At 46.6% G+C, this 15585-nt stretch overlaps 1 protein-coding gene across 17 annotated transcripts in view; it reads right to left on the bottom strand.

The window, feature by feature from the left end:
• The window catches only part of TNS3 (tensin 3), a 308196-nt gene that overhangs the window by 63369 nt on the left and 229242 nt on the right, over positions 1–15585 (bottom strand). For all 17 annotated transcript variants that reach the window (XM_063667331.1, XM_063667329.1, XM_063667338.1 and 14 more), the window contains 3 exons: positions 8289–8458; positions 7028–7142; positions 6861–6944 (listed from right to left, as the gene is read on the bottom strand). In XM_063667331.1, the coding sequence (XP_063523401.1) occupies positions 6861–6944; positions 7028–7142; positions 8289–8458 (369 nt within the window). The remainder of the gene's footprint in view (positions 1–6860; positions 6945–7027; positions 7143–8288; positions 8459–15585) is intronic.

Genomic DNA, 15585 nt, shown 5'->3' with positions numbered 1-15585 from the left:
ACAAAAGTCTATTTCTCTGGGATAAATGCCCAGGAATGCAATCACTGAGTCATATGGCAGATGTAGGTTTTTTGTTTTTAAGAAACTGCCAAAATTGTTTTCCACAGCAGCTGTACCATTTTAACAATCCCTCCAGCGGCCGGGCACGGTGGCTCATGCCTGTAATCCTGGTACTTTGGGAGGCCGAGGCGGGCGGATCACAAGGTCAGGAGATCGAGACCATCCTGGCTAACACAGTGAAACCCTGTCTCTACTAAAACTACAAAGAATTAGCTGGGTGTGTTGGCAGGCACCTGTAGTCCCAGCTGCTCGGGAGGCTGAGGCAGGACAATGGCGTGAACCCGCGAGGCGGAACCTGCAGTGAGCTGAGATCGCGCCACTGCACTCCAGCCTGGGCGACAGAGCAAGACTCTGTCTCAAAAAAAAAAAAAAAAAAAAAAAAATCCTTCCAGCAATGTATAAGGGGTCTAGTTTTTCCACATGCTCACCAGTATTGGATGTTGTCACTATTTTTTATTTTAGCCATTCTGATAGGTGTGATTTAAATTTATATTTTGCTAATGGCTAATGATGTTGAGCATCTTTTCATGTGCTCATAAGCCACCTCTATGTCCTCTTCAGTGACATGTCTCTTCCTTTCTTTGGACCATTTTCTAATTTTTTTTTCCTACTGAATAAAAATCAATTTATTTAATTTAGTCAGTGGCTATTTTTTTTTAATTTCAACTTTTATTTTAAATTCAGGGGATACTGAATTTGCTTAGGACAATGGCCTACAGCTGCATCCATGTTGTTGCAAAGGACACGATTTGGTTCTTTTTTATGGCTGTGGAGTATTTCGATGGTATATATGTCCCACATTTTCTTCATCCAATCCACTGTTGATGGACACCTATGTTGAGTCCATGTCTTTGCTATTGTTAATTGTGCTGTGATAAACATACAAGTACACGCATCTTTTTGGTAGAATGATTTTTTTCTTTTGGGTGTATACCCAGTAATGGGACTGCTAGGTCAAATGGCAGTTCTGTTCTCAGTTCTTTGAGAAATCTTTAAACTACTTTCCACAGTGGCTTAACTAATTCACATTCCCTCCAACAGTGTATACATGTTCTTTTTCTCTGCAGCCTTGCCAGCATCTGTTGTTTTTTGACTTTTTAATAATAGTTTGGCTCATTTTCCAAGTGAATTGTTTGTTCTTTACTGCTGAGAGATTATATACATTCTAGATGATATTCCTTTTTTTGGACATGTGGTTTGCAAACCTTTTCTCCTACTCTGCAGTTTGTCTTTTTTATCCTCTTCACAGGTTCTTTCTACAGCAAAAATGTTTAATTTTTATAAAGTCTAATTTATCAACTTTTCCTTTCATGGTTCATGCTTTTGTTCTAACCTCGTAACTCTTTGCCTAGTGATCCCAAAGATTTTCTCCCATTTAAAAAAAAATTATGTTTTTATATTTTACGTTTAAGTCCATCATCCATTTTAAGTTAATTTTTGTATAAAGTGTGAGCCTTTGGTAGCTGTTCATTGTTTTGCTTGTGGGTGCCCAGGTGCTCCTGCATCATTTGTTGAAAGGCTGACCTTCCCCGACTCACTTCTGTACCTTTGTCAAAAAACTCAGCTGGGCATATCTGTGTAGGCCTGTTTCTGGGTTCTCTAATCTGTTTCATGAACCTAAGTGTCTGTTCCTCCATCCACACCACAGTCTTGATGACTGTAGCTACATAATAAGTCTTGAAATCAGGTAACCTCATTCCTTCCACTTAATTCTTTCTCAAAGATGTTTTGGCTATTCTGGTTCCTTAGCCTTTCCACATAAATTTTAGAATTATGTTGTCTATATCTACAAAAAATCTTGCTGAGATTTTGATACGAATTGTGGTAAAACTGTCAATCTGGAAAGAAGTGACAGCTGTACTATGTTGAGTTTTCCATCCATGAAAACAGTATGTCTCCCCACTTACTGAGATATCCTGTGGTTTCCTTCATCAGCATTGTGCAGTTTTCAGCACAGAAGTCTTGTGCATGGTTTGTTAGGTTTACATCTAACCATTTAATTTTTTTGAGCCATTATAAGTGGCATATATATGTATATATATATAGACACACACACACGTATACATGTGCGCTCATATGCCACCTCTATGTCCTCTTCATAAATATATGTATATATATATGTGTGTATGTGTATATATATACACATATGTATATATGTGTGTGTGCATATATATATATATATTTTTGAGATGGAGTCTAGCTCGTCGCCAGGCTGGAATGCAGTGGTGCAATTACGGCTTACTGCAACTTCCACCTCCTGGGTTCAAGTGATTCTCCTGCCTCAGCCTCCCGAATAGCTGGGATTACAGGCACGCACCGCCACGCCCCAGCTAATTTTTGTATTTTGAGTACAGACAGAGTTTCACCATGTTGGCCAGGATGGTCTCCATCTCTTGACCTCGTGATCTGCCCACCCCTGCCTCCCAAAGTGCTGGGATTACAGGTGTGAGCTACTCCACCAGGCCGTGATTTATATTTTTAATTTCAGCTTCTACAGGTGCATTTATAGCGTACTGAAATAGAACTAGTTTTTGTGTGTTGAACTAGAATACTGCAAACTGGCTGAATTTGTTCTAGCAGTTTCACTTTTTGTTGTTGTTTTGTTGTTCCCTGGGATCTTCTTTTTTTTTTTTTTTTTTTGAGACAGAGTCTCGCACTGTCGCCCAGGCTGGAGTGCAGTGGTGCAATCTCAGCTCACTGCAAGCTCCGCCTCTTCCCTGGGATTTTTCTATTTGGACAATCTTGTCAGCAGCAGACTCAAGATTCCCTGGGGCTTTCTACGTAGATGATCATGTCACCAGCAAAAAGGGACAGTTTTCTTTCCTCTCATCTGTTGTCTTAATTTCCTTTTCTTGTATTATGTCTCTGTAGAACTTCCAGAACTATGTTGAAAAAGAGTGCTGTCAGCTGTGGGGCTTTTTAGATGCTTTTTGTAAGGTTGAAGGAGTTCCTGTCTTCTATTTTGCTAGAAGTTTTGAGTCATGAATGATGTGAATTTTGCCAAACTCTTTTTATTCTTTTTTTGGATTGATTGATATAGTCGTGAGCTTTTTCTTTAGCCTGTTAGTATAGTGTATTACATGAATGAATTTTCAGATACTAAACCAGCCTTGCATCTCAGAATACATCTCATTTGGCTACGGTGTGTCATTCTTTTTATATATTGCTGTGTTCTATTTGTTCATGTTTTGTTAAGGAGTTTTGTATCCGAATCTGTGAGGGATATTGGTCTGTAGTTTTCTTTTTCTGTTCTTTTTGCCTGGTTTTGGTATCAGGGTAACACTAGCTTCACAAAATGAATTAGGACATGTTCTCCCCTCTGCTGTTTTCTGGAAGGTATTGTGTAGAATTAGCGTTAATTCTTCTTTACATGTTTGGTAGAATTATCCAGTGAAACCTGAAGATTTCTTTTTTGGGAGATTATAAACTACTACTTCAATTTCCTTATAGTTACAGGGAATTCAAGTAGTCTATTTCATATTGGGTGAGTTGTGACAGTTCATGATCATTAAGGAACTGGTCTATTCAACCTAAGTTTTAAAAACTATGCGTGTAGAGTAGTTTGTGTATTCCTTCATTATTCTTCTGGTGTCCGCAGGGTCTTTAGTGATGGTGCCTGTTTCCTTCCTAACAATAGTAATCTATGTCCTCCATTTTTTTGTTAGTCTTGCTAGAGGTTTGTCAATTGTATTGATCTTTTCAAAGAACCACCTCTTTCATTTATTTTCTCTATTACTTCTGTGTATCTTTTTAAATTTCTGCTTAGATTTTTAATATCTCCTTCCTTCTGCTTGCCTTGGGTTTAGTTTGTTCTCCTTTTTCTAGGTTATGGAGGTAAGAGCATAAACTATTCATTTCAGAATTTTCTTCTTTCCCAAAATTTCCTCAGTGCTGCTGTATTAAAGCAGTGGATAAAGCCATGTCTCACAATTTTTGATATTTTATCCTCATTTTCATTCAGTTCAGTATGTTTTTGGATTTCCCTCAAGACCTCCTCTTTGACCCATAGATTATTTATAAGCGTGCTGTTTAGTTTCCAAGTGTTGAAGTTGTTCCTGTTGCCCTTCTGTTACTGATTTCTAGTGAGTCCATTGTGGTTGGAGAACATGTTCTGCATGGTTCAGTTACTTTTAGTCCTCCGAAGATTGTTTCCTGGCCCATAGATACTATAAATAAGGCCTGCCAGGTCCCTTGGCCCTGAGGTCCATGGCTAGCTGGCCTATTTCTCCTCATCTTTCAGAGCTTTCTTATATTTGTCTTATACTTACTGTCCAAGGTTTTAAGTTGTACTTAGCAGGAGAAATAGAGAAAAGTATGTCTAATTCACCCTCCGAGAAGTGAAGCCCCTCCCTAATGGTATTTTAAAGCAAATACTGTCATTTATATGCACATCAGTATCTAGGCCTAAATGATACACAGTTAAGCATTACTGCAGATGCCTAAAGCCTACTACTTCAAAACTGCACAGTGGCTGTGAATGGCAGGTACTATAGTCTGCATTTTTAGATAAGGAGGTAGAGGTTCATTGGGGTTACCTAAATGTATGAATTACATGGTTATTCCATGACTCTGAGACTTTCCATGTGCTTTTTAGTTGTGACGTTAGGTCACTTCTAGGTTAGACAAGACGAAGTGAAACATCAGCCCTATAAAATCTGCCCATGGCTGTGGAGTCAGCTGATGGAGCTGAAACTCTGACTTTGCCACTTACTAGCTACTCAACTTCTTCGTGTCAATTTCCTTGCCTGTAAAATGGGGGTAACAGTAAAAGTGACCCATAGAATGTGACTGTGAAATGGAAGGAAATCATAAAGATCAGAGGACATCTGTATGGGCGAGCTACCTCTGTTATTACTGTGCCCTTGGAGGAGTCTCACAACTCCACTTGACTTTGCAGAGTGGGTGGGGCCTCCTGGCAAGGGCACTGGCTCACCACTCTGTCTGATGAAAGCGTCCACTAAGTCAGCACTGTGTTCTCTCTGTGCTCCTTGTGGGCTAATGTGAAGTTGACCCTCCCTGGGGACTGCTGAAATAAAAATCTAGAAGGCTCACATTAACATTGTTATCATGTCACCTTTTTATATTTAAAGGCAAAGCCCCGACTTCTTCCATGTGAATATGTACATGCAGATGGTACTCAGGACAAGTTGGAGCCACTGGAATCTAACACATGCTGGTATGCAGAGCCATCCTCATCCACATAAAGTGCAGCGCTCATCCACGCACAGGACACGGAGCTCATCTCCAGGCTGGGACAATCGGGCCAGCATAAGACAGCCAGGCCACTGGGTACCCCGCGCTGAGCACCCAGGCTTCCTGCAGCCTCCTAGACCCTTCTGGAGTTTAGACGGGGCGCAACATTCTCTTATGCTCAATACAGTGATCTTAGAGGCCTCCCTCAGGAGCTGTTAACGAGTTTGCAGGCTGTTTCTAGTATTTTATTTCCTCAGGCTTATTACCCACTTTCCACTGTTTGTCATCTAACTATTTCAAACAAACCCGGTTTTGGTGTTGCAGGAGAAGACAGGATTCCAGGCCAGAGGGCTAGATGCCAGCCCAAACCCACTGAACACTTCCAAGCTAGGAGCCAAGTACAGTCACCTCCGTGAGGAGGAGGGGCTACGTGGGATGGAAGGGACATCCCTCTTTCTGCATCTATTGAAATGATAAAAAATATAGAACAGATGCATGGCTACCTATGTGTGAGTCCATCACGCTAATGCATATTGGAACATATACACTTCTCATGTAATGCTCACATAATGTAGACATTAAAATGCAGCTTATTTTAAATTTCAGTAGCAGTTACTGAGAAATACGGGCAGTTTAACTGCTATATGCTGCGTATGAAGAGAGCAATTTATGGTCCTGAAACCATAAAGGGAATTTTAGGAGAAGGATGTCTTTCTATTACATAGTCCACAGGCTTGGTTTACTATGGCGAAAGAGGGAGAATGGAGCTAGCTGTCATGATCACAACACTCCTGGGTAAGGGGCAGGTGAAAATACAAGTTAATGAAAGTCTCTCACTCTCAGGTAACGTGCCTAATAACCATTAACAGCATCCTTCACCAGGGCAGAAAAGAGCAGCGTAATGAACGAAACTCCCAGAGAAGAGTGATTTTGAAATGTGCACGAGCTTTAGGTTCACATTCTCTCTCCACCTGCCCAAGCTAAGCCTTGTCCTGGACTCTCAGGCAAGTCCTCAAGTCCACCCAGAAGAAGTGCACAGTAACTCGCCCTAAACACCGCCCGCTAACATTCTCTCACCTAAGCCAGCTATGCAGACAGATGGACGCAATCAGGCTATGGACAGAGCCCCTGAGTTCCTGCAGAGATCCAGGGACAGTGATTAGGCACCCACTAATAACAGACAGGAGGGGCCACAAGGCACGCGTGACAAAGCAGCTGGGGCGGCAGAGCTAGGGGCGCCAGTGAGGCACAATCCCCACAGAGAATGTAAAGTGTGGGGTGGGCATTCTAGTTTCTTCAAAAGCACCAATGCTAAGCTGCCCGACAGGCACCACTGACGGTCCCATCAACGGCATATGAAGGGGCTGAACAGGAGGGTTCCCCACAGGATGCCAGGCAGCGATGCAAGGCCAGGTTGCCACCACACAGTGGATTTCACGGCCACATCCCTACATCTTCCCCAGCAAGATCCGTCCTCATCCAAGGCTTCTGAGATATGACACAAATGGAAACATTTCTGCGTAAGAGTTCTTCTCTGTAAAAATGGCGACCCTGCGATGCAGCGCCTGAGCTGCCGCGTGCCTGTGACTCACAGGTGGATTTCTTACCACGTCCTCCTTTGTGCTGACTGGCTGGGCTGCTCAGCGGGGGCTCAGGTGGACTGAATGGAGGATGGCGCGGGGCTGTTTTCACTGGAAAAGAAAGCAGAGCAAGGGGCTGTTGTCACCCTCCTTGGGCATGGAGCAGCATGCAGCTAGTGTTACTTCGTTCTTACCATAAGGTGTCTCTGGAGACACAGGAAATGCTGGAGTTGAACACACGGACTCCTTGCTACTTAAAATTCTGCCATCGATAATATCGAGGTCCGGGGGATAGCCAGGGGTCATCGTCTGAAATTGGCACAGGGAGTAGAATGTGAGAACAGGGAGTCAAGTGAAGGCCCCTCCAAACAGCTGTGGCTGTGGCTTCCCCAGGCTGGCCCACTGAGCAAACCCCTCCTCTGACAGTAGGACAAGGAGGCTGAGGTCTGGATCCACCACACAAAACCAGCCCGCCTCTCCTAGTCACGGAAAACTGGAAAACACTTTCACGTTCAACAGTAAAGGAAATGGAAGGTATCTTATGGCCCATCCTTCTAATACAATATACAGCTAATAAGTGAAGTAGACAGAGTTTGTAATAGTACAGGTGAATGAGTATCTCAATATTAAGCGAAAAAGCTGGATAAAACAGTCCTTACCCGTGGTATTAATATATTCACAGATGCATAAAAACACGTAGTATTTTAAATACATAGCATAGAAAAAAGGCCGGGCGGAAATATTCTAAATATTAACAGTGGTTTCGCTTGTGAGTCAAGACTATGAATAGCTTTTTTTTCTTGTGAATTCTGTAGCTTCCAACTCTGCCAACTTGAAAAGAAATCCTACCCATGTCTAAAATATTAATCGTTTTGGATACACTGACCTGCTTTACATCCATTCTGACTAGAAGCCTTACCTAGGCCTCTTGAAAGAGCAAGAAGCTCTCGTCTGTGGCCCTCACCTGTGGGTCACCTCCTAGGAAGGTCTCAGAGGGAGGACTGAGGACCCTGTGTGATTGTGATGACCCTGAAGGAAGGCTGTGTGTGCCACTGGCTGCTGCTGTCGGGCTATGGAGAATGGCTAAGGCCAGGCCTATAAGAGCCCTACCTTGAACCCACACAACCCACCCACATGCTGTGCTCCTTGTGCCCATTCTACAGATTAGAACATAGAGGCTCGGGTGCCCTGAGTGAGGTGGCCTCACCAGCATAGCTATCTCTGGAGTGCATTACCCAGGCCAGCTGACTGCACACTGTGCTCTCCCAGCCACACCGCTTGCCAGGTACAGGGGAGCCATGACCACATTTGTGGAACCAGGACAGAAGGCGGGTGCGGAGGGTAATGTGAGCTGTATTCAGGGACAAGGCCTGGTCATTCCCATTCACTCGGGGCTCCAGGACAAGGAAGGGAGTGGAATGGGCCCAGAAACTGGGACCTGGCTGTGGCACATACCTCTTTGATGTCCGCTGGTGAGGGGAATGGCGGCATGTTCGGGGCATAGTCCACACCAGCCTTTCCCCATGCACATTTGGAGAAGGGCAGCTGCCCCCCAGCGTCGTTGTCGTACTGCCCCAGGCTCAGCTTCCTGAGTCTCCCGCCCAGGGGCTGTTCAGCAGAGGAGCCTGTTAAAAGGGAGACAAGCGGGCTGCAGGGCGCTTCCTCAAGGCGGAGTGAAGCGCCCCTTCCTTAAATCTTGCCTGCTGCTTCTCAAAGGTGCTGTATGCTGCATCCTGGTCACCACTGCTCTGGGAAGATGCTGTGGTTGCTGAAGGCAGCTGATGGGAAACCCAGGGCATTCTCAGACTCTCAGGGATGAACAAGACCACAGCCTTGGAAATGTGCAGCTTCCCCAGGCCAGCATGCTCCTTCCAGAACAGGCCACTTGGAGATAGGACCAAGCACCCGGACTCACTCGCAGTGCTGGGAAAGGACAGTGCCTGGATGGAATGCTGGGTGGGACTGACGATGACCCAGCTGGGAAGGAGGCCCCGGCATGCCACCCCTGGTGTCCTGTCAGGACCAGAGTGCCCTGAGAACCACACACCTGCAGTGACCTCGGGCAGAGCGTGGCCCGACTATGATAATTTGAATCTTAGCAATGAGAAATTCTGGACAGGGAAAAAACCTATTATTTCAAGCATCAACAATAAACATTCACCTTCCCACTCTTTCCTTGCCAGAAACACCACAGGTGGTTATTCCTGACACAGATCCCCGGGGTCCCCACTCTTGACCAAATTCTGTTCTCTTTGTGTTGGGAAAATGGGGGTCAGGCTGGGATCTAATTTTCTAAAACCTCTTCCCAGGGATTCTTATCATTTGGCAGTCAGGAAAAACCTGCTGCCGGCTATTAAAAGAAGAATGTTTCTATTGATGACATAGTCTGAATATTCAAACCCAACAACACTGTCCCCTACAGTTCAGATTTAAACTATAAATACATACTCCCTGTAAGTGTAGAGTGCAGAGTAGCACTTCACTGAAAAATGGAGTTTGATTCATAAACATGAGTGGCCCACATAAGGCTCCTCTTAGAATGACTTTGTTCCAAATTGGTTGATGGCCGCCCTCCAAAGTGAAATACATCATGATAGTGACATACAGTCGTGCTGAGCCCATGATATGCCACTGACACCTCCTACATCCAGAGACTTCAGAAGCTCACAGGAATGCAAAGGTTGGCATGAAAAAGAGAAGGTCCCACAGAGAGCGACAAGACGTCGACCCACCATGCCTGCCTGAGAGGAGCAGCAGGACTGCTGTAAGGGTTCTTGTTTCTGTCTGCAGCATGGGGGGCTCCACTGCCCGGCCCTACCAGCTACTAGGTGCCACTCAGGTGGGGCTTAAGGAGGCTCCTGGGCTGAGCCAGGCTGGACACCACCCTCCCTGTCCCATGGGACGTCTGCTCAGCACCACACAACAGCGACCAAGCAAGGGAGATCCAAACCCAGGTCCTTCCAAGCAACCTTCCACCTCTTCCTTCCATCCTCTCTTCGGTTCCCATCAGCTCCCTCCACAGATCCAGGGAAAGAAGGAGGAAGAAGTGTGCATTAGGACCTGGGATTTGGGGTCTCACGTGTATCCCTCACCAGCTGCAGGACATCCTCAGCCTCCATTTCTTTATGGGTAAAATGAACATAATGTTTGCTCTCTTTTCCCTCCCACAAGGGGGAGGATTAAATGAAATGAAATGGCATATCTGAGAGTCCTACTCACACAGCAGCCCCTCACTACAGCACCCTCATCCCCATGGTGCAGTGGTCCTCGTCCTTGCATTCACCACCCTCCAGAGGACGCAAGTGCTGCAGGCCAGGGAGGGGACCACCCTCACTCCAGTGCTCTTCAACACACACACGCATTTGCAGCCATTCCAAGAATGAGTTTAAAGAGGGCTAGCGGAGGTGTGAGGTCACAAAGTTGGGCTGGCCCCACGCACCACCTGGTACTCAGCTGAGACGTGGAGTTTGTTCCTGAAGCAGTCAACGTAGCAGGCGATAGCCCTGGGTGTTAGTGACAGAAAGGAAGAGTCATGGCCACAGGCAAGTGACTGAGAGCCTGATCCCCTCCCTGGAAAAAGGAGCCATGCCTCTGGCCTCAAGGGAAATCATTCCACCAGGGAGGACCTATCTGTGGAGAGCACCGGGAGCTCCACTGCCCTGTACTGACATTACAGTCCACTCACAGCCTAGAACTTCAGAGGTCACTTCCAGAGAGGTAATTTTCAAAGGGGAGGGAATAGTACTTCTGTTCAACATGCAAGATAATATGTGGTGTTTTATCAAAGATGACAGGCAATATCATTCCAACATGTAGTGTTGCATGAAGCACACAGAAAAAATGGCTATGTAAATCACCCTGATTTGAGCATTGTACATTGTATACATTTATCAAAATATCACACTGTGCCCCATAAATATGTACAATTATTATGTCTCACCTAAAAATAGTAATAATAATAAAGAAAACTGTGGACAGTGTCGTCAAGTGTTCTCTTTGATCTAGAGAAGGCGGCTGGGAAGTGCATGTTAACGCACTCTGACCTCAGGCCTGAGGTTGGAAACTCACTGGCTTCAGAAACTGAGGTCCCATTAGGGTTAGCTGACAACAGCCAGCACAGCCTTGCAGCTGCACTCGAAGGCACATCCAGGTCATAACAGGGTCCGAAAAGGAATTTCCAGGACTAAAACATAAGTCTCAATGCAGGACGCTTAGACTTCTTCTAACCTTTCAACTTGGAGGTTTCCTTCAACATGTCTCCTTCAGAGCAGCTAAGGAATACAATCTGTGCATGAGCTGACATGGAGCCAACAGTGGGCTCCGTCCTGGGCCTCCCACACCAGACGAGGCTCTGAAACACAGGCATTCTGTGAGCTGGCCCCAGAAATGTCCCTGTTGAACACATGGATTTGAAACTGTTCCTCAATTCTCTCTCTCCCCAAAGAATTACAATGAAAAACAGAATGTTCTTCATTCAAAAAAAGTCTCAAAAAAAAAATCAATCTTCATTTTAAAAAAGTCTCAAAAAAATATATTCTTACTATCCCACCTCCGGTGCTTGTGCTAAAATCTGTGTGGCACCATGTCTGGTTAAGCAGAACTACATGCTTCTCCCTCTGGATGGATCAATACTTCTCAGTATCCTGCCACTGGGACCACCAGGAGTAAGATGGTTTCCACAACTGAGGGAACTCGGCGACGGAGAGCGGCTGTGAGTCTGAGGCCACAAAGAGGCTCTGCAAGCGCAGGAAGAATGGGGGAGTCAAGGCACCTGCAAAAGCAGGGCCACCGGGCCCTGGATTCCAGGATGTGGCCTATACAGAAAGTGTGGCATCAGCCCTGCAGGGTCCTGCTTTCCATTCCCAAAAGGGAAAAGACACAGGCACACAAGGTCAGCAAGGCTCAGGCCTCTGTGGGGTGTGGAGATCCCTTCCTCTCGGACTGCAAACCTTGGAAATGAGAAGTTTGAAATGCCAGGAAAAAACAGGACAAAAAGAGACAGGGTTTAAGATATTGCAACACTACTACATGCTAGGATGCACCCACATCTGCCCAGGAGGTAGTCACAAAAGAAAGAAAAACAGGAGACCAACATTTATCCAGCAACAGTGACAGTCTAAGCCTGGGCAGGTGCTCTCATAGAGAAAAGCCCATTATCACTCCATGAAGGCAGCCTGCTATGTCTTTTTTGCAGACAAGGAGAACGGAGGCTCAGGTCTGAGTACTCATCCTACACCACACAGCAAGTCAGCAGAGAGCAATGATTTGTCACCACATGTATCTGACTTTAAAATCCACACCTACCAACTCTATTCCTCTGTGGTCACTCTTCCTTACCCACTGGTGCCTTTCCTTCCCTTCCATCCCTTCCCACCTCAAAAAGCCTACACAGGGCAGACAGGGGCCCCACGAGCCCCGGGAGGCACTGCCCACTTCCACTGCCTGTGGTGACAGAGGGGCCCCTGGGACCAAGATGGCTACCCTCATCCTGCTGAGGAAGGGGCACTCTTCCTCCTGGACATGTCCTGATGGGGCAGCCAGCAAAGGCTTCACAAATTCTTCTGTCTCTCGTGTGAATTTCAGATTTAACAATGGTTTATTCTTCCCAGTCTTAGAAAATCTGCCAAGTGTCTAAGTAAATACATGGGGTCCAGCAGGGAACCTGGTGGGGGTGCATTTCCAAAGGGTCTGAGTGCACAGCAGTCTAGAGAAAAGGAAGGAGGGACAGTTTTCAAGTTCTTCCCATCTGAGCGTCCTTGGCTACAGGGAAGGTCAAAGAACAGAGAGGGCAGCTTGCTCAAGGCGTTGCTACCGGACTGGCGGGAGCTGCCATCGAACCCATGTCCTGTCACCAGCAGTAGATGCTCACTCAGAGGCCAGCCTGGGGCCACTTGGCAGGGGTGGACTCTGCCTCTCTGCTCACAGGGGACGGGTCTGCAAAGCCATCTCCAGAATGAAATGAGAACGACACAAAGCTGGCTTAGCGGATCCTACAGATAATGCAGCAAAAGCTAGGGCTTGGCACACAGTTGCAGGCAGTAAGTGTTATAATGGGCCACACTCAAAATGGACTGTTTACGTTGTCATTAAAAGTCAAGTTTTATGGAACTTGAAGTCGACAAACACGCTACAACATTAAGTGACAAAAGACAGTGGGCAAAGATGCATGTGTAGTGTGGTTTCATTTTTATTTTAAAAACTAAGAAAATGTCCTCAAATGCTCATAAGAGCTTCTCTCTGGGTTGTGTAATTCTAAGCACTATTCATATTTTTTCATAAATCTTTCTATCTTTCAGTGTTTTCGCTAGTAATATGTATTACTTTTTAAAATTAGGGAAACAACACAGAGATTACCTTCGAGAGGAACAAAGCTTCTTTTATTTTGTAGTACTCTGTGCTGCTGTACTGGATTTCCCCAAATCCCGTTCTAATTTTGCATTAGTATTAATTCCTGTATTCTCAAAAACTCACGTGTTTGATCATTACACTTTTCCTTCTCTCTGATAAATCTCCCGTGTCTGATAGCCATATGAAAATTAATGTGGGAGGTAGTTTTCTGGACCAATATGCTCAGAGGAGATGTGGAAGTGACATTCTCATTTATAGCGAGCAGGGCTTATGCTTCCCAGAGGTTACAATGCAAGGCGCCCTGCAGCAGGGGTCTCTCTCTCCCTTCTTTAATTATTTGACAAAGGGGATCTCTGTGCTTCTTTAATTGTTCAACAGAGACCCAAGGCAGGCCCACTAGCTGTCTTCTTCAGGCAAGACAACTTGAACGTGAGACTCCACGCTGGGTCCAAGGTAGATGCCCAGGAAGCCCAGTAGTGGGACAGAATCCAGTCAAGGCCCCGGTGCCACGTCCAGGCCCAGGACGTTCCACCAGGCGCTGCCTCCCTTTAACCCGTGCACAACGTCTAGGGCAGAGATGGTGATGGAAGCCAGGCCACGGCACCTATGTCTGCTGTGTACAAGAAAGAACCAAGGAAGGCCCTAGGGCACGGGTGCGACAGTGAGCAGGAACTAAGCTCAGAGTGGGATTCCAAAATAGGCCCCTGTCCGTGAAAAATGGACCACACTAGGAGTGCGCCCTGGAGGCTGGGGCTGCCCCTCCCACACACCCCACATCTCTCTCACAGGCACACACCCACACACTCACATGCACACAGTCAAACTCCCATGTGCTCCCAGTCTCCGGCACTTTTTCACACCCACACACTTGTAGACACATGTATGAACACTCACTCTCACATGGTCTCTTACACACACTTTCTCATAACACTCATGCAGACTCAGCCACTCATGCATTTGCACACACACTCTTACACCCACGTCACTCACACACCTGCACACTTCACACTCTTACAGTCTCTCACACACTCTTACACTCACACACCCTCGCACTAACACTCTCACCCACACTCACACAACAGTCACAAGCAGACACACACACTCATGCTCTCACACTTTCTCATATACTTACACTATACTCACTGGCACTCACGTACAGTCTTCACAGTGTTTCTCATGTTACACACATTGTCACACTCACACTCAGTCTCAGTCGTGTACACTCACAGACAGCCTCACACAGTCTCACACTCATTCTCACACTCCCACTCACGCACAGTCTCACACCCTCACTCACACCCACCCTGTGCTCCAACACGGCCCCACAGCTGCATGTGCTGCTCAGAGACGGGTGGTCCGTGATGGTGGAGGGTCAGGTTCTGCATTCTGAATACTGGCCCCACCTCATCACCCTGTATCTGCAAACCTCACACCTGTGTCAAACAAGCCCTTCTCCCCACCTGGGAGCTGCCTGTCAGGAAGCCAGGGCGCTGGCTGTTCCTGGAGGTCCGTCCTTTCCATCCTGGCCCCTTCTCCAGGACGAGGCCACCCATCAGCATCTCCACTGTAGAGGGGTTGCTTCCTGGCTCCCTTCCAGGGGTAGGTGCAGCCAAAGGCACCCTCTTCTCACTGAGAGCTGCCCCTCCACTCAAGTTCCCCAGATCCTCATCCCATCCACTGCTCTGACTAGCCCAGCCCCTGGGTCCACAGGTGACTCCATGGCAGTGGTGACTTGGGCTGGGTCTCGAGTGTGCACACAGAGCCCATGGCCCATGTGCTACATCAAAGTTACACCAGGGACTTCCAGAACCACTCTTTTCAGGTGGCTGCAGGTAGGGCAGAGGTGGGAAAAGCAAAGCACTTTTGCTTCACACTCTGATGTCTGGGTGACCTATGAGAGGCCACAGCTTGGGGACATTTCCTCAGGCGGTTCATTTGCTAGCTCTGGTACGCTGCCTACCAGGATCAATGCTCACCTCTCCAGAGAAGGTCTGCATAAACAGCAAGCTCCGTACCTCTGCACTGCCAGCTCAGAGAGCTCTTGGATTGCTTTCTGAGGACAGAGGCGGTAGCAGCCAGCTGTCCCAGGTGGGGACAAGGATCAGGTCTTATTCAGCTCCAAAGTCTGTCCAAGCTGAGACACCCTGAGGGTTCAGTACTTCTTTGCTAAGTCAGTGAGCTCTGAAGGGGTGAAGAGGTGAGGGGTGAACAGGTGAGCCCTGGCCCTGAGAGGTAAGGAGGTGAGGGGTGAACAGGTGAGCCCAGGCTACAGGTTAGGAGCCCCGGCGCTGAGGCACTGACTTCTGAATTAAACCCAAAGGAGGCCCTAGCACTTGGTAAAACACTCTCTCTCTACCCCAAATCTCTCTTCCAAAGTGACTGATTTATAGTTTTCTTTAGTATG

This window comes from Pongo pygmaeus, chromosome 6 (assembly GCF_028885625.2).
Source record: "Pongo pygmaeus isolate AG05252 chromosome 6, NHGRI_mPonPyg2-v2.0_pri, whole genome shotgun sequence".
Lineage (NCBI taxonomy): Eukaryota > Metazoa > Chordata > Mammalia > Primates > Hominidae > Pongo > Pongo pygmaeus.
This window is presented reverse-complemented; position numbering and strand designations above follow the sequence as displayed.